The 19,557-nt window shown below is 33.0% G+C and overlaps 1 protein-coding gene across 1 annotated transcript; it reads right to left on the bottom strand.

Moving 5' to 3' along the window:
• Positions 1–2,647: 2,647 nt before the first annotated feature.
• On the bottom strand, positions 2,648–10,952 carry LOC133332803 (cystinosin homolog). Its single transcript, XM_061541177.1, has 8 exons — positions 10,855–10,952; positions 10,666–10,765; positions 7,751–7,933; positions 7,296–7,656; positions 7,061–7,231; positions 6,797–6,914; positions 6,625–6,727; positions 2,648–2,762 (listed from the first exon to the last, which is right to left on the bottom strand). Exons 1-8 carry the CDS (start codon positions 10,931–10,933, stop codon positions 2,648–2,650), a joined length of 1,230 nt encoding a protein of 409 aa, XP_061397161.1. The 5' UTR covers positions 10,934–10,952.
• Between the last annotated feature and the right edge of the window lie 8,605 nt (positions 10,953–19,557).

Genomic DNA, 19,557 nt, shown 5'->3' with positions numbered 1-19,557 from the left:
CGAGTAGAATCCTCGAATAACTATCAAAGAGTTTGCTGATGGTGTTGGCATATCGCAAATTTGCTGCTAGACCGGCATAAATCAAAAATCGTGATTTTTGAGTTAACTGTAGAATTTCCTCTGTTCAGTGTGAGTCCGTTGCAAACTTAAAACTCATTTTCTGCAAAATCGATTTTTTTATTTACGCCAGTCCTTTTTTTTGTAAAAAACTCTAGTAGTCCATTTTCACAATCCTCCCTAGATACCAATTTTTTATCATTAAAGAAATTTTGCAATGAAAGAAAAATGTGATAATCGCTTGGTGCCAAGTCCGGACTGTATGGCGGATGCATTAAAACTTCCCAATGAAGCTCCCGAAGTTTCTGGCGAGTCCCTGTAGATGTATGTGGCCTAGCGTTGACCTGGTGGAACACGACACCTCTCCCGTTGGCCAATTCTGGCCGTTTCTGGTCAATTGCTATCTTCAAGCGGTCCAGTTGTTGACAGTAGAGATCAGATTTTAGCGTTTGGCCATATGGAAGCATCGTGGTCAAAGAGTGCTTTACCAATCTTTGACCACGATTGTTTTCGCACAGGGTTATCGAATGTGATCCATTTCTCATCTCCAGTCACCATCCGTATAAGAAATGGTATATCTCATTCCGTTTGGCCAAGGCTTCGTAGATGGAAATTCGATCCATCCTATTTTTTTTTTTTTTTTTTTTTTTTTTTGTTAATTGGTGTGACAACCAAACATAGAACTTCTTTTTGAATCGAGCTTTGTGCAAATGGTTTAAAATAATTTTTTAGTCGATTTTTAGCTCCCGGGCGATGTTACGACTGCTAACATGCCGGTCAACTTCGACCATTTTTCCGATTTTATCGACATTTTCATAATGGATTTCTTTTTCCCCAACCTAATGTTGTTGTAGCAGCCCTATTGCTTTTACACAACTGGCTGAGGTGACAAACGTTGGTGGAAACGACCTAATAGCATTGTGTGACCCCGAAATTTATAACGCCGAAAAATATTGGCCTTATACCATCTCGAATAGCTGAATCGACCTAGCCATGTGTGTACGTCCGTCTGTCCACAGGCGGGTTTCTATAGGCCCCAGTTATGGACCAATCGGACAAGGAAAAACTCTATTGTTTTTGGTAGTGATCAGTTAATTTTTGGGGGTGAAATGGACCAAATACTCTGGTTTTTGGTCGCTCTAGAGACTACAATTATGACCAGAACACAACGAACTGAGGAGAGAATATAGTCTACGAGTAGCCAGTTCCGAGCTGTTTGGAGTTCTACTGGAAATAGTATGGGTTATGAGCATGAACGAAGGTCTTCGGTAGCACGGATTTCAGGGACTCCTAGATCAGCGGATTTAGTCTAGTAATTTACGCTCCATATCCAAGGAGGTGATAACATGGAGTATACCTTCACTTTGGTATGGGGGCGTATTGGGTTGACTAGTGCTTACGGTTAGACCGCAAGGTTGGTACCCACGTACTCTAATCATTTTTGTATATATCCAAAGTATAGTCGGTATATAAATATGTCCTTGATAAAAACAATCAAAATACAGTATAATATTATACTCCATACCGATATAGTTCATCATTAGAGGTGATCAAAGTTTGGATCAAATGGTATCTTCAGTGCGATTCCTATCATTTTTACATGTTTTCAAAATGTTGACCCTTTGTTATTATGTCCTTTTTTGCACTAAACATAGGATTGCCAAAAATCTGAAGATGATGCTGAGAGGTGGGACTAGAACCAATATTAAACCTTAACAACATATTTATTTAGTGTACTTATGATCCGAATCGATATTATTGAACAGATCTTCGAATTTCATCATTGTGAACTATAACATGATTTTTGTTATACAATATTCTACTTTACCTGGGTTAAAACAATTAAAAATACACACATAGACAAATAAATACTCCAAAAATATTTTATTAATTCTTTATTTGATGATAATAAATAGTATTTTGGGAATTTTCTTTACGATTGGTGTCCGAATCAGTTTGGAGTTTTAATGAAATATCGCAATCATAAATTTTGGGCATTGGAACTAAATTGAATTTGCAAGAATCACAAATTTCAGGATATACAGGATAACTGGGGCTAAATGTAAAAGGGCAAAATTCAACTATTAGTAGGTGTATGATTGAAAAAAAATTATTTCAATGAGACACAGTATATAATTACAAACAAGCATTGGAGTAGGTAGTCTGGTCGATTTTTCAACGTTGTGAACGATCCACCATCTACGCCAATGCTTCTCAGGAACTTACTACCAGGTATTCTATATCACACACAAAAAGCTAAAAATACAACGTGGCTTCAATCTTCCATGTGCGAATAATAAAAGGAAACATAAACAACTGTTTTTAAAATATATTTTTTTCCATTTAAAATACATTTTTCGATTAAAAATATACAATTATGAATAATAATAAAAATGATTTACAATGTAACTAACTAAAGTAATAAGCACAGACACTATTAAATATCGTATATTGTATACTAATTACAATCAATTTAAATACATACAATTTACGTAAAAACAATAACAAAACATGAAATCTAAAGACATAAAACCCGAAAAAAATAAAAACAAATAAATTCTATATATTGCTTTTTTGAATAATAATAAATTTAAGCTGCATTTTGTTCAATAACGGATATCTTAGAATCCTTAGTGTTTGGCGTGGCGGAAGTTGGAACTACAGATTCCACGGTTTCATTTGATTTTGTAATGTCTGCGGAATGCCTAAAAATGATTTGGAATATTTACAAAAAATATATATGTTTAAATAAAATCTTTAGAAGTAGAGTGTTTGAAAGCGAAACAATAGATGGGACAGTGAGAAGAAGTGAATAGTCATGCAGAATAGATTTAAATTTGAAAAACAAAATAATGAAAATATAACTTACGAAAATTATTTATAATGCTTCTGGGAAATGGAAATCTTTGAATGTTAATTTTAATGAAAGTGATCGATGAATTGTTTTTGCATTTTAGTAAATTTCCAATTTTGCTGCCAATTTATATTTACCACAAAAGAAAAATGTGCCACTGAATGAGATGATAAATTTAAATAAATATTAAAATAATAAGTTCTGTAGAATTTACTTATAAAAGTAACATAATAGTAAAGAGTGTCATGTATTGTAAAGATATTAGTATTTAGGAACTTAATCAGTGTTAGTATTAAGAATATAACCAATAGCAAGACAACAAAAATCGAACGGGGCGAACTGTATAGGCCTCCATATGGTTGGTTGAATTTATACAGTAAGTGCCTTAAACATTTTCATGTAATCCTTGATCTCAGATTTTTGCATTTATTCATCCGATTGGAGTCAAATTTTGTATTTAGGCGTTTCATGTTTTAACTATTCCATATTTAAGGTTATATCAAAAATATGCAAAAATGTTATGCAATACATTAAAATTAGAAACGAATATGAACCGATTTTCAACAATTTCAATAGGGTTCGTCCAAAGCCAAATAACACTAGAAAGCCAAAGGCAGTCATTTTGACCGCTTTCCAATTTCAAGTACAAAAGCAACTGTGCATTTAATGACACTTTTTTTAAATTTGATGATTTTTTTATAATAAGCGTAATTCTATGAGGTACAAAAAGTCACAAAATTAAAAAAAAAAGTGTCATTAAATGCACAGTTGCTTTTGTACTTGAAATTGGAAAGCGGTCAAAATGACTGCCTTCGGCGTTCTAGTGATAAACGAGCTGAACTTAGGAGCACTCGAACCCAATGTTTGGGTTCGCAAAATAACCGACATAAGGGATTGTGAATGAAAAAGACTGAAAAGCTTCATCAAGAACACTGAATTCATAGAATCTTAGGGATACAACATCTCAATATTGTTTTTTTCTAACGTTCCTTCCTTAAGTGCATGTCCTATTATTGGACATGTGATGACATAAATACATTTTAGTTCCATTTAGTTCCTTTGTTATCTTACAGTACGTAAAAACTACCTCCATACCTCAATTCTACACACCAATTATCATCGCAACGGAAATCTAGCTCTATACTAATTTTGGTATCATTTATTACCTTTCGTACTCTTGTAGTAATTACTTACTTACTTAGTTGGATTGTGGCAGAAGTTTCGTTCCATTAGCCGAGCTTAAAAAAAGATTTCCAGGCGCGTCGGCCTTTTGCGCAGTTTTTCGAGTTTGAAAGATCGGAGAATTTTTCTCTCAAACACCCCAAGAGCTGCCCATGCTTCAGATCCATATAATAGCACGGGTAGTATCTGCCTCTTGTAGAGTGTGAATTTGGTCTGACGAGAGTTGGTTGCTTATTCAGACCATAGGTGCATCCGTTGGGCATCACTATCCTTCTCCGAATTTCAAAACTGATGTCATTAGTTTTATTTATGGCGGTACCAAGGTATATAAAATCTTTGACTACCTCGAAGCTGTAGTTCTCATGTTCCACAGTTGGTCCGAGTCTACGGGACGTCTTGCGCGTTGATACCATCAGTTTAGTCTTCTCGCTGTTTACTGCCAGACCCACTTTGGCAGACTCCTCAATTTGTTTGAAGATGGCTGTTACCGCTGTCAATGTTCGTAGGCGAGTAACATGTGTCGTTTGATGTACAGAGTGTCATTTCTGTTCACATTTGCCTCTCGTATGACCTTTTCCAGTAGGATGTTAAAAATGTCACACGACAAACTGTCACCTAGTCTGAATCCTCGTTCGGTATTAAAGGGCTCGGAGAGGTCCTTTCCGACTTTAACTGCTGATCTTGTGTCCGTTAAAGTTATCCTACATAGCCTAATTAATTTTACAGGAATGTCAAACGCAGACATGACTTTAAACACCTCTGAACGGATAGGGCTGTCGAATGGGGCTTTATAGTCGACGAATAGGTGGAATGTGTCGATGTGTTTTTCGTGGTAAATTCGGTAAAAAAGGGCATAAATTCCCAAAAATACAGAATAATAGGGGAACCGTTATATGGGGACTATATTTAAAAGTAGACCAACATTGAACAATTTTAGAAGAAACCTTTGCTGCCCAATGATATTCCAATTCGGTTGAAAAACTTTCCCAAACTCCCCACAATACCGAATAATAGACGATTCCGTTATATAAATGTTATCTTAAAAAGTGGACCATTATCGATATATTTGGTCTGGAGATTTGCTATCCAATGACTATTCAAAATACTTAATTAAAGTTAATTTTTGTATTTATTTATCTTTTGAGATGAGCTACATAGTGGAAGTTGCAATGAAAAGAAAATCCAGAGCGAGAGAGAGAGATACTATATTCCCACTATTATGCGACGCGTTTCGCCGTTGATTAAGCGACTCGTCAGGCATATTGGGCAATGTGGCCTTCAAATCTCGTTACTTTATACGTTGTATTTATGTCAAATATTCTTGCGAAATTGCATCTACGAATTAAATTCAACCGTGCCAAGGTTCGGACATTTGGCGTCACACCAGAACATTCCAGAGCAGGTTTTTCTTGTAGTGACGGACTTTTGTTCCATACAACCTACAATATTTTTTCTTCTATGGTATACAACTGCATATTGTGCAACATTAGGAAGATAAATAGGTGGATTTTAACGCTAAGGCACGGACAACAATCAACAGATGGGAACCAAGGTTCAAATCCCAGCCGGGCTGAAGCTGAATTTTTGAGTTTTATGCCTTTTCAGGGCAAAATATCATGAATGTAAATGTTTTTATTTATTTCTCTTTCTCTCGAATTGAGAAACTTGGAAAAACTCCTCGAAATACCGAATATTGGGGAACTGTTATATGGGAGCTATACTAAAGAGGGGGCCAATACTGATACTTTTTGGTAGGATGATTAGTGAAAATAAAATAACGAATAATGTGTGGTACGGTATAAAAGGGACTATTCAAAAAAAGTGCACCGAAAAAAAAAACGAATAAGGGGGATACCATTATATGGGCGCATACAAATTACATTTAATTCCGTTGAAAAACTTGATCAAAATCGCAAAAGTACCGAAAATTCGGGGTACCGTTATATTTTGGCTACACGAAAAAGTAGACCAATATCGAAAATTTTTTTGTTGATATATTTGGTACGCAATATAAAGCCAAAGTATCAAATTATGCCCGATTCGGTTAAAAAACATGTCCTAACATGTCCCCAATTGTGAGGGGGTACAAAATGGGTAAAAATCGATCATTTTGTACCAAATTACAGCCATTTCAGTTGAAAAACGTGCGAAAATACTATATATTTGGGGTTACCGTTGTATGAGGGGCTATAGCAAACCGTGACCGAAAATTATACCTTAATTAGCTTATTATATATAATACTAAACATTAATATTTAACTATATCACTATAAAAAATAAGGTTTATGTTTTTTTTAATTTTGTACATAAATATATTTTGTGGTCTTCTATCTGATTTTTATAGGAAATCTCTTATGAGCTTTTGGTTAATTATATGAAAATGACAAATAATGTGTGTATTTGTGTATGTGTTAAATTGTTAAACCTTAACCCAGGTATAGCATTGTTAATATGTACATATGTATTTATGTAAGAATTTATGATATGTAATATTATTCAAATATGCAAATAATTTTGTCATTTTAACATACCTATAAAATACGTAATGCTGCAACATAAAGAATACATCGAATAATACTGAGAACAGACCCAAGCCAAATTTGGTTGGATCTCCAAATATTGATACCCAGTCATCTATAAAGAAAATACACATTAAAATTTTACTGTCACTAATTTTGAAATATATAATATGTTATTACACACCATAATTATAGGCATTAAGTATCATTTGCAGCATACTCAGTACACCGCCGGTGAAATCCAATAACACATTACCAATGCTCCATCCAACCGTTGATTTGCGGCGATAATTCATGAGAGCCTAAAAAAGAAAATAGTAGAATATAAATACCAGGAAGAAATTTTGATCACCTAGGTTCGAATCCTAGCCTGGCTCAACTTGGATAATTTGTTCAATAAATCACATAGGCCTATAATCTTCTATACATTCCAAAAGTATGAACTCACCTGAGGTACATATTTAATAATAGTAATTGTTAACTTGATATAGCTGCAATAGTACAAGAAATCCAACCAATGGAAAACATTTCCAGCCGCCAAACCTGCACATACAATAACAACAACAGCAAACAAACTCAAGAGGCCAGTCGCAACGCGAGAAATTCGTTGATCTCCACGCTATAAAGAAATATAAAAATTTAATACCCAAATCTAGAGGAACTACACCAATCAATCACCTCACCTCATACACAAAACACTGATATATAGTAATACAGGTGGCAAACATGGCATGCAATGAGAACACAACATCATTCAACATGACCGGATTTAAACCACGTGGATGACGTTGAAAATATTCCGCTTGAATTTCCGGAATCCAATATAGGCCACAATTGAATATTGAATACAACGAGAAACCGACAATATTCAATGCAATAAAATCAAAATTCAGACCGACAACAGATTTTCTCTTGAAATTTGTCCAAATTTGTGGATAAAATGATACAGACCATGCCACAAAGTATATCCAACCGAATACCAATGATGTGTAAATAATTGCCTCGGAATTGGCAACGGTAACACGCACGAAAACATCTTCGGTACTGTAAATACAAACAAGTTACGTTAATTTCTAGCATTCGTATTATGCACACCACAAATCACTCCTGGAGTGTTTGTCCTTTAATTAATACTTACACCCATGTCTCATTAGGTTCACTCTCCGCTGTTATTTCCAAATTTCCTGGCTTTAGACCATGTATAACAACGGTTTGACTCTTATCACTGCCAGCACTAACACTGAATTCCATGGGATCCAAATGTACAGAATTATCATGTTGCTTCTTCAGTTTAATATTAAAATCTTGGGTGAATGGGTCTCTGGAATAAGAAAAAATTAAATGATTTGGATTAGGGTTATTTTCAAAATTTGTAGCATTGTTTGGATAATAAACAATTGACACAAATTTTTGCATCACCATTTGACAATTGCATATCGTCAACAGGTTTCAGATAGTGGGAAGCCCAAATATATGAATTACCAAGTTACCAAGTCCTTGCCATTATAAGCAGTCTATGAGGGGAAAGGAGCCACTCTCTTTCGGCTCCAGCACCTAAAAGTGTAAAAGCCAAAGACTTCAATAGGAAGGCGTATCGGAAAAGCGAAAAGGAATCAACACTTGGTTGATATATTGTATTTAGCATTTATATCGGAATAATTCGGAAAATTCACATGCGTATTTTATATATAACACTAATACGAAGGTCAATAAGAGTGTCTGAAGTAAAGATATAATGGAATGCAAAACTTTTCATAATCGAGTGGGTTCATAGAGAGGGGACATGTCATATTTTATAGAATAGTAAATATTTCATTTTGTATAGAAGTCATTTTTTATCCGGATTTATTTTATAGAAGACATGACGTGTTCTTATAAATGACCTGAAGATATGATTCTATAGAAGATTGAATAGTCTTTGTTCGCAGTAAATCAAGAGACTATTTTTTATAGAAGAAAAACATAGGCCCTTCTTAGGAAGAAGAACATCGTTTCTTTATGGAAGAAGAAACGATGAAGGTAGGATTTTTCAATAGAAAAAAATTTCTTCTAAAATAGATTTAGACCTTCTGACCTTTTTGTGAAATACTTCGGAACTTTTATAGGAAAATATTTGTTAGTCTTACCTTCAGATCCTTTCTCTATATTATAGAAAAAAATCTTCTGTTTTTCATTAGATTATTAATATGGGGGTTTCTATGTAAGAAAAACATGGGGCCTTCTATGGCGAAAGATTTTCTGATCTACTATACAGATAGGCTTTCGGATTTTTCTGTAGAAGTAAATCTTGGGGTCTAGTACAAAACAATACCTTATGACTTTTGTGAAATCCTTCGGGTCGTCTATAGGGAAATACCTTTTAATTTTCTTGAAGACCTTTTTGTATATTATAGAAAATGTGTTCAGTAGAAGATTATATTGTCTGCTGAAAACCTGTAGGCAGACCAAAAGGTAGTAGTCAAATAAACGTTTGCAAAATAACAACCAACAAGTAGGCGGTGGTTGAGGAGTTTTTCTTTTCTTGGGAGGTATACATATGATTTTGTCAAAAAAAAGAGAGAGAGATAAAAAAATGACTGCAAAGAAAGGTAAAGTAGATCGAATTAGGAAAATAGTTGTGATATTAATTAAATATTTAATTTTTTTTTTTTGTATTCTAAGCAAGGTACATGTACAATATGCAAAAAATTAGCTATGAAATGAAAGTATTCATTAAATTTTTTTCTGGCGGTTCCTCAACTGCGAAGAAACCCTTGTTGCCAAAAACAGTTCAGATTTCGGTCTCTCATGTTCCGGTTGTAGCCAAGAGGGATAGTGCCATTAGGAAGTCGAAAGTCGGGCCTATTAGCAAGTCTTCCCAGAAACTTGAGGAATTTATCTAAAGACTGTTTCGGTAGTGGGCAAGAAGGACAGCTGAGTGTCATGATCCTAACGCGGTGATTACAATTTCACATGATTACCCTTTTGAAAAGGGATCAGGGTTTTTCTATTGTGCAAATAAGGAGACGGCTGATTAACTTATTAAGATAGTTAATGAATTTGAACCCCTTTGGGAGGGTAGAATGCTATCGCATGTATCCGTGAATGAGATCCAGTGCAGAACGGTGATTAATTTCAACCATATAAATCTCCTGGGCAAAATGACACCTAAGATGCTTCAAAAAAAAAAAAAATAATAAGAAGTATATATCACCTATATTGGATAGTTCTGGAACCCTCTTTAGAAGTTAAAAAATTTGGTTTTAAGTTTGTTATAATAGAAACTCAAACCAGTATAGTCGGACGGCCCCGACAATATAATACCCTACACAAGTACCATTGAACTCAAACTTTCTACGGATCTATATTCCGAACCTGAACAATATTTCGCGATATTTGCACCTTCTTGGCAACAGCTCCTCTTTCTTATCCTGAACATTTAAACCACAAGATTCAAATTTTCTTACCTTACACACAAAGGTTTTGGCTTATTTAACCCCTGAATATTGACCTTTAAAACAGCCATTCTCAATAGTAGATGTTCGCTTATTATTATGTCCAGTAGACAGACTAGTAAACCTAACAAAAATAAATGTTTCGGTCCATTTCATGTAAAATCACATAGCGATCAACGCCTGTGTCCATTTGAAACTCTACATATTGATCGATTATTATAAAATGAATCAAGCTTATTCCTTGGTCAGATCCCTTTCGCTGTGTAAAATTTCGTGATGTTCGGGTCATAATTGTGGCCTCTTGATCGTCGATATTTTGAAGGTGGTTGTGGTATTTCAAATTCAAATGGCTATAATTAGGTATTTCGGGATTTCAGGTTATAAAAGGCTGTCTTCCATTTCATTTTAGTTTGAATTGATCTTCTTAATTTTTTATAATAATTTATAATTTATATTTAAAATAATAATCTATTATACTTATAATAATTATGTCATTGCAGAACCAGGTATCTCAAAATGGGAAATTACAGTTGTATTGTATTTGTAACATAAAGCTGGTAGGATTCTCAATTTCATTGTATTTATATATGTGTATATAATATTACTATGATATACATACCTTACAATAACATCAAATGTTTCGGTTTTATTAACTAGGACAGTGATATCGTGCGTTGATACCGTTAGGCCATTTGGCGCCTGCGCCAATGTCTGTGAAACTGGGAAAGGAAATAAAAATTCAATTTAATTTAATTCAATTGAATTGAATTTCAATTTAATAGTTCTTCTTTTTTATACGACTACTTACATGTGATATATAAAAGGAAAGCATAGCTTAATATATGCTGACATCTTGATTTGTGAAAAGCCATCTTCTTCGTGGTCATGTGACTTTCATTAGTCGCGTTGCTGCCAGTTGTTGCTGATCAAAATTGTAATTCAATAGGAATTTTTAAGTCCAAGAAGTCATTCCCTCCCAAGTGCAGAGTGTCTGTAAAATAAACAAAAAATGAATGAATGACAAGTCAATAAATTAATAGAATATAATGCACTGCGAATTCATTTTTTATTGAGGTTAATAATAAATAACATTTGTTAGTTTATCACTGCTGATTAGTGGTGTGGTGCAGACTTCTTGTGCAAAATGTGTGATTGTGATTGATGTATTATCTCCTATCTCCCCCTTAGTTATTTATTTACACTTCACTTGGCCATGAATGTCGCCAATCTATCTAATCGATATCAAATATCTGTATATCTGTAATAATATTGTTCAACGACTAATCGATGTTATGACTGACTGAACCTCGTCGGCATATTAGTTTGGCTATTTGACGTTTCTTTATCTAAAATCTATTTAATTAGCCATAGCCCATAAAGTTTAATAACTTAACTCTAGCGGACTGATAAAGTAATCAGCGGTTTTTCTCACGAATTTTGCACATTCGACATTATTTCTTTATTTATTTTTTAAAAAATATTTCACATGTTTGTACCGAAGAAATGACTTTAATTTTTTGATTGAATAATTTGCGTTTTATAGCCTCCAGACACACTTATATTGATTTCCTATTGGATGTCTAAAAATAAAGTGAAATTGAAAGTTAAATTACTCTCAACATTCTTCAAAAATAAACAAAGCGTTATTTTTGTAAGAAATTAAGTACACGAATTCGCTTCATGTGTTCGAAGTTCCATTGTTGATATATGAGGTAATAAATAAATATTTTTTTTTGTTTTTTAATGCAACGAGACATACTTGGTGGTTTTGGTTTAGTGACGCGTGAGAATTTTCAAGTAACATTTTGTATGAAATTATAGCTATAAGTCCAAAATATGCACCTTATCATATTAGAGTGTGGATATTTTTATGACCTCCATCATAAGGCGGAATTTATATCAAATTTGTCATTTTCTTTGCAACACCTCGGCATAATAGTCGGAGACCCCATAAAGTAAAAAACGATTTTGCCAAAAATGCGTTTCAAGTTTTCAATTTACACAAACATCACATTGAACAGAGGAAATTCTATAGTGTCTCAATTAGAGTGCCTAAGAGATATTAATATGATTTTTTACACAACATAAGGGGTATTAGAGCGAATATTCGTGCATCATAAACTCGAAAATCACTTATTTTGAGTTATGCCTGTCTTGCAGCAAATGGGCGATATATTCTTGATTAGTATAAAATTTAAGTAGCTTTAGCAATAATTCAAATAGAGCTAAGAAATTTTACACAGACTTTGCTAGTACTTCTATGATGGTTTGTATTCAAATTAGATATATAAGGCAACGTTTTGGTATAGCCCCCATATAGCGGTACTTCCTAATATTCGGCATTTTTGGGATATTGACAGTGTTGCCAGTTGAGAAGATTTATACCCAAATTGCGGATTTTTGGAAATTAAGTTTTCGATAAGTTTTCAATACGATACTTGCTACATGACTTTGAGCAGGAAATAAAAAATTAAAGTTTTAATCTTAACCGCTTTGAAGTTACAAATGATAAAACGTTTACCACCCAACATGAAAATGTTCAAAATATATAAACAGTTTTCACAACAAATACGCCGCAAATCAATAGAACAACCGAATTTAAGTTTTAGAAAGCATGAAGAAAAATACATTTGTGAAATGGAGGGAAAATTTTGAAGATGATATTTCAAGCAGTTTTATTAATTTTGATGGACAGTTTATTTATTACAGAGTGCTGCTGAATCAAAAACGAATTGTTTGCGTAGAATAGAACTTCTTATACACTAATATGGACCTATTTCAATACGCTGTGCGAAATTTTGAATCAATCGGACAATCCTTGGGAGTTTGGTGCACCATTTACCAAAAGTTGGACCAAAATATATATGGGAGTATATCTAAATCTGAACCGTATACAACAATACGGACCAAATATTGGGTTTTTTATAGATAACATCGGAAGAAAATATATATGGGAGCTATAACTAAATCCGAACCGATTTCCTCCAAAAGGTGAGCTGTGCCAAATTTCATTCAAATCGGATCATAAATGCGATCTGTAATTTGTTCACAAGTATACGTAGACAGACGGACATGCATAAATCAACTCAGATATTCTCAAAAGGAACCATTTCAAAGTAATATTTTCAGTAAAAATTTAAGTTAAGCTGTTCAAAATCGGTCATTTTTAATGTTATAAATATTAAATCATCATTATTATTAACTATGGATGTCGTCTTTAGTTAGAGCTGAACATACATGCAACATTTCATGACGATCATATACTTGTATGCCCTCCACCACGTGATTTGCATTTGAATAGGATTAATTTAATTGGTCAAGATCTTCCTTATTTCCTAACAAGGTTTGTGGACGAATATAAGGAATTTTCAAAAAAACTTCATATTGGAAATTACAAAAATCTTTTAAATTCCTTGAAACTGAGGTTTGCAAGGTTATAACTCGCGAAATATGAACATATTTCATAAAATTTAAATTAATTTCTATAAAATGAAGTGTTCCTGTCAAAATCTTAAAATATTGGTAATAAATAATAAGTTGCGTGGAAGCTGTGATGGTGGTAATGTAAACAAATGGGTGCAAATGTGTTGAAGCCAACGAGTTTTTTTGTGTTCCTTCCTGATTTGTGGCTAAACTACACATAGTACGCACATGTGATCAGTGACTAAGTTGCAGAATACCCCATGGACAATATGGTATGATTTTTCGATATAATCACTGCATCCACCCAAAAAGGATGCTGACATTTTGAACCAGATTTTCGGTGTTTTTTAAATTTTTCTTATAATCAGGATGCGAAATTGATTATAGGATTATAGAACTCGTGATTGTGCTTCGTTTAGTGTATATCTCATGAATGTGTCACGGTAGCTTCTTTGCAATTGGATTCGAAAGATGAAAATTTGGTGCGTAAATTTTTATAAAAAACCTATTTTTTGAGTCCTAATTTAAGAAGGTCCATTCAAATTCCCTGGAACCCCGCGTGATTTTAGTTTTTTTACGTGCCGGATCTAATGATCCATCCATGTTCAATTCCGCCCAATAAAACGGGCGGTTTTTTGCAGTTTTTCCTTGAATGTTGGAAAAACTGCAAAAAACTTATTTTGACAAATTCGAGTATATAATCGCGGATTTCTTCGAATTGATTTCACATACATTCATTCTTGTGTTATCATATTCGCGAATCTGTGTGAAAATAGGTCAGAAATATATCGATACGCGAATAATATGCATATTTTATCCAAAAATTGATTGTGGTGGCACATCCGCGTTTCTTAACCGATCCTTTTAAAATAGGTGTCCTTTTGTGTATTTTCATATGAGATTACTGAAATGGGATGGGCATAAAAATCGTATCCACGTTGCGCCATTTTTAGTCATTTTTAGGGTTTTTGCATAGTAAAGTGCATCGAGCGGCACACTTTGGCCGCTTAATGTAACCTCGAAAAATGCATAATTATTGGAAGAGATTGATTCGGTTTATACGAAACCCGCATGCGCAACAACTGATTTTCACGAATACGCGAATTGCATGCTTTTCAATATTGATCATTTTTATGTATTGTAAGTGTAATATTTTTGGTTATTTTTAACTCTTATTTTTAAACTCTTATCCGATGAATCTACCGATATTTAACAATCATCTAAAAGAATTTGCAGAAGAAAGCGTCGTAAATTTTAGAAGATTAAGGCAAAACCGTATCCTCTTAACCATACTAAAAAATCGAAAATTCAAAAAAAAAATTGTTTTAATTCAAAAATTTATTTATTTTTTTCCGATATCATCATGCTTCTATTCGTTTTTCGCGACTATTATTTCAATATGATTTGACTAGTATTAAAAAAAAAACAATGGTGTTTAACCATTTGTGAAGAAATTCGCGAATTGCAACGAATAGGAATTCATTTAATTTATATTTGAGATACAATATTTAAAACCGCTATAACTTTTGTGCGCAGCATCCGAATTTGTGAACGCGAACAGATTTCGAATCAGCATATTTTTCATAAATGTGCTCGCAAAAAAATTTTTCAAATTTGTTTTAATGGAATTTTAAAAGAATTTTGTAATTTCCCATATGTCCACCATTTTTTCATTTTTGTTCGAAATTAATAACCCCACTTCATACCAGCGCCTGGCGTGTACTCTTTTGAATTTAATTTTTTTTTTTTTTTTTTGATGTTCCAGTAATTGGAAATCATGTCCGCCGTCGAAAAGAATGAATTTTTATAAATTACAAAAAAAGAAATGAAATACACAACAACAACTTTAATGTAATGTACGCCCATCCGGTTGAAAATCTTAAAATCAATGGGGTCCTTTACATAGGACCATGTCAAAATATCGAAACTTCGATGGAAAATATAACCCGGTCGAGACCTTTATAAGGAGACAATTTCGAAATGTGGTCCTATATCGAAAAATTTCTGCAACATTTTTTTCTTTTCCTCAAAGGGAAATTTCGGTCCACTGCTTCTGATACCCACCCCCACAAAAACATGTATAATTATCATGCGAACGGACTATACGATTTGAACCAAACTTTGTACAACCTACTATCTTCACCAATCCTAGATCAAGTTCGAAGATGGGACCCATTGCTCCACTCCATTCGCCACAAATGGTAAAAATTTTCAATATTTATAAATCCAACATCAGGTGAATACAATGTTCGATTTGAACCAAATGTTGCACAACCTATTATCTTTACCGGGCCTGGGTCAGGTTTGAAGATGGGACTCGTCAGTCCAAAATTTTAATCTTGTAAATTTAATTTGAAGTGAATTGAATAACCTATTTAATCAACATTAAATCTGAAACCTATTTGAAATAAATCAAGTACCTTTTATGAAACGAAAAATAAAGCCAGTGAATAAACCATAGTATGAGGGTATATATCTATCGGCACCGACTTTTTCGTCCGTTTATCAATCGAATTGGCTGTCATCTGGTATTTTAGGCTCCTATTGGAAAGCAAACCTCCCTACAGATGGTCTACGATCCGAAACGCCCTGAGTCTTACTCGACCAACGTCAGTCACCTCAGCCCAAAGCAATATCAATATTGGACGAAGTTTCAGGGTCCAAATTTCATACTTTGGGTTCGCATAGTATATGTATTAGGTCCTTGATTAAATCTAATTTGTGAACAGAAAGTAGGATCCTGAGACCACTCACCTTACAACAATTTTCAAAATCCTTCAATTTAAATTTCAAAAAATATGGAAACACCGCTATTTTAATTCACAACGACTTGTTCGGGTGTAGTTTCAAAACTTAAATGAATGATGATCGCCTTTTAACCACTAAACACTGAACATTAAAACATTTCAATCGTCACGAAACGTGAACTAATCACGCCACAAAGCTTTACTTTGATGTTCCGGAAAAAAATTTAATCCATTACAAAGTAATTAAAAATGGATAGATCAAAGAGTCTAGCCAATAAAAACAATTATATTTCTCTTCTATGCACCAAAGACAACAATTGGTTCGTTCCTATTATATAGTTGCTTACATGATAATGATAATATTATGTCTGAATTTTTGAATGCCCAAAATCAATTAACAAATGTAAAATATATTTCATTGGTATTATTCTACGTGGATTTTTTAATATCAAATCATTTCCACATTTAAATGAAGATCCGACCAGAAAACAAGTTCCATGCATTTAAATAGCAGCTGTTTGTTTTCTTGGTTAATTAAATGCTGTTTACATGCACAATAATTGTCAATACTTTTAATGTTAAATAGTAATGTATTATTGTTGATTTAACGCATTTATTTATGTACGTGTTGTAGAATTGAACAGTGGTTTCTAATAAAGAATGAAAATGGTTAGATTTTGACAGTACATACAAAATGAAGGCCTTAAGCCATTGTATCATAAATGTATTCCTAAAATAGATAATAATAGATAAACTGGCGTACTTAAAAATAATGTAATAAATAAAATATGAAATCGAGTTTATGAAGGTAAAAAAATGTTAATATTATTGTATTCATATTCGATGTTTATTGTATAATATTCAATTTATTATTCTGTGTTCAGAAATCACATTGCTGCAAAATGTTACTTCGAAAAAAACATAAAATTTTATTTACAAGTTTTGCATTTAAAACCACTGTATATTGGATTTTGATTTTGTTTTTATTTTGTTTCTAACAACCACTGGGAATGCTAATTAAAACAAACTTTCCAGTTACTGACCCCAGCCAACATGAGCTCAAAACAAAACAAACGAACGATAAGCATAGAAAACACCTAGTAACCTAAAATATTGGCTCGTATTTTTTATATATGTATGTATATATGTTTTGTATGTGATTTCATTTGTCTGTCTCGAATTACAAATGTTGTAAATAAATTAACACATTAGGGAAAGAAAAGCCTTAGACACTTTGTTTATCAATATCACAGTGTCCATGAAGATAGAGTCATTAAATTGAATTGCATTTTATAATTATCTAAATTTAAACTAAATATAAAACTATATATTCTAGGCCTCGGTTTTTTTTTCATAGCACGAATTAAATTGTACGGAACACGGACAAAATTATATCGATCCTGTTTCGTTGGAAGAATTTGGCACACGTCTTGTTTCTTCGGATCAGAATCACTCCAATAGTAAGTATATCGTTTTATAAGTACCTTTGATCTATTCTGAAAGTTTGTAAGATATTATGTTTATATGGGAAATATGGTTAATCATAAGAAGAAATTGGACCAATAGGCCTTATCTTCTGACTACGTCAAAAATTGATTAAACTATATATAAATGGGAAAATTCAAAAATCTTTTAAATTCCTTGAAGCTGAGGTTTGCATGGTTAAAACTCGCGAAATATGAACATATTGCATATAATTTAAATTAATTTCTATAAAATGAAGTGTTCTTGTCAAAATCTTAAAATATTGGTAATAAATAATAAGTTGGGTGGAAGCTGTGATGGTGGTAATATAAAAAAATTAGTGAAAATGCGTTGAAGCCAACGTGTTTTTTTGAGTTCCTTCCTGATTTGTGGCTAAACTACGCAACGCAGGTATGTATGATCAGTGACTATGTTGCAGAATACCTAATGGACAACATGGTTCTAATGTATGATTTTTCGATATAATCACTGCATCCACCCGAAATGGATGCTGACATTTTAAAGCCGGATTTTCGGTGTTTTTTTTTTTTTTTTTTTTTTTTTCTTATAATTAGGATGCGCATCCAGATAACGGACTATATCGCATGAATGTGCTCACCGTATCTTATGTGCAATTGGGCTCCAAAGACGAAAATTTGGTGCGTCAATTTTTATAAAAAAAATATTTTTTGAGTCTAAAATTAAGGAACTCCATTCAAATTCCGTGGAACCCCGCGTGATTTTAGTTAAAATAAGGCCCCAAGGCAAGAAATCGAAACTCGTATGTTTTCATAGTCTAGGAGAATATGTGTTACAAAAATATTCCTAATTCCATTTGATTAAAGCTATTCATATTAAAAATAATCTGCAATAGCTGCAAAGAGATATACACTAAGTTAATAAATGCGGCATAACTTTTGTCAAAAATAAAGATATCATGTTGGTTTTTTCAGTCTTAAGTCGGGTATTTCATTCACTTTTAAAAAACAAAAACATTATTGCAAAATTCATTATGAAATGGGAAAAGGGTACGGTCTCAATTTTTGCTTGGACAAAACTAAAGCCACTCTGCAGTACAAACACATGAGCTCCAACATTTTAGTTATTTTTACCGTTATGTTTTGGTTTCTACACCTATTTAGATTCTTATAGATCATTTTTTTACAACAACATGTGTCTGGTTTTCAATTTTGACTAACTGTCAAAAAAGGAAGTCTGCAAAAGAACATCAGTTCGTACTGATCATCAAATTGTCATAGCAGTAAAATATATCCATTTAAAAGTCAGGAAACTATAAATATTTTTTTCTGAAAATAAGTTTAGATTGCCTTTCGCAAAAGCTCATTTTAATTGGAATCCGACTCAGTGGAGAAATATTATGCTCTTCGATGAATTAAACTTAAATATTAAGGGATCAGATATTACTGTGAGAAAGTCCAAAAATTAAAAGCTCATGCCACAGTATTGTAAGGGTACTGGGAAGCACAGAGGAGGGTCACAAACAGACATAACCTCTTCCCAAAGGTTTAGGATGCAAGGAATAGTGTACCCAAGGATCAAATTGAGCATTTTATTGATTCAATGCCTACTGATGCGCTCCCGTATTGAAAAATAATGGGTATGCAGTGTACAATTTTGTTTTCCATAGAATATTATTTACTTCAAAATAAATATTGTTTACGCATTTATTTAGTTTACCCATTTATTTCTGAAAAAATCACTATAAGATTATTTAAAAAAATACAGGTCATTTATTCAGTTAGTAATATTCATTTGTTCTAGTTTTGGCCACCAGTGTATAAGTATTTTTCTTCATGAACTTTAGAGTTAACAGAAATAATTAATAAAAAATTAATTTGTAACTCAAAAACATGACC

The sequence above is a fragment of the Musca vetustissima genome, unplaced genomic scaffold (assembly GCF_032173495.1).
Source record: "Musca vetustissima isolate MV318-11 ecotype Yass unplaced genomic scaffold, APGP_CSIRO_Mvet_v1 utg316653, whole genome shotgun sequence".
Taxonomy (NCBI): domain Eukaryota; kingdom Metazoa; phylum Arthropoda; class Insecta; order Diptera; family Muscidae; genus Musca; species Musca vetustissima.
Note: the sequence above shows the minus strand (reverse complement) of the source record. Positions and strands in the feature narration are given on the sequence as shown.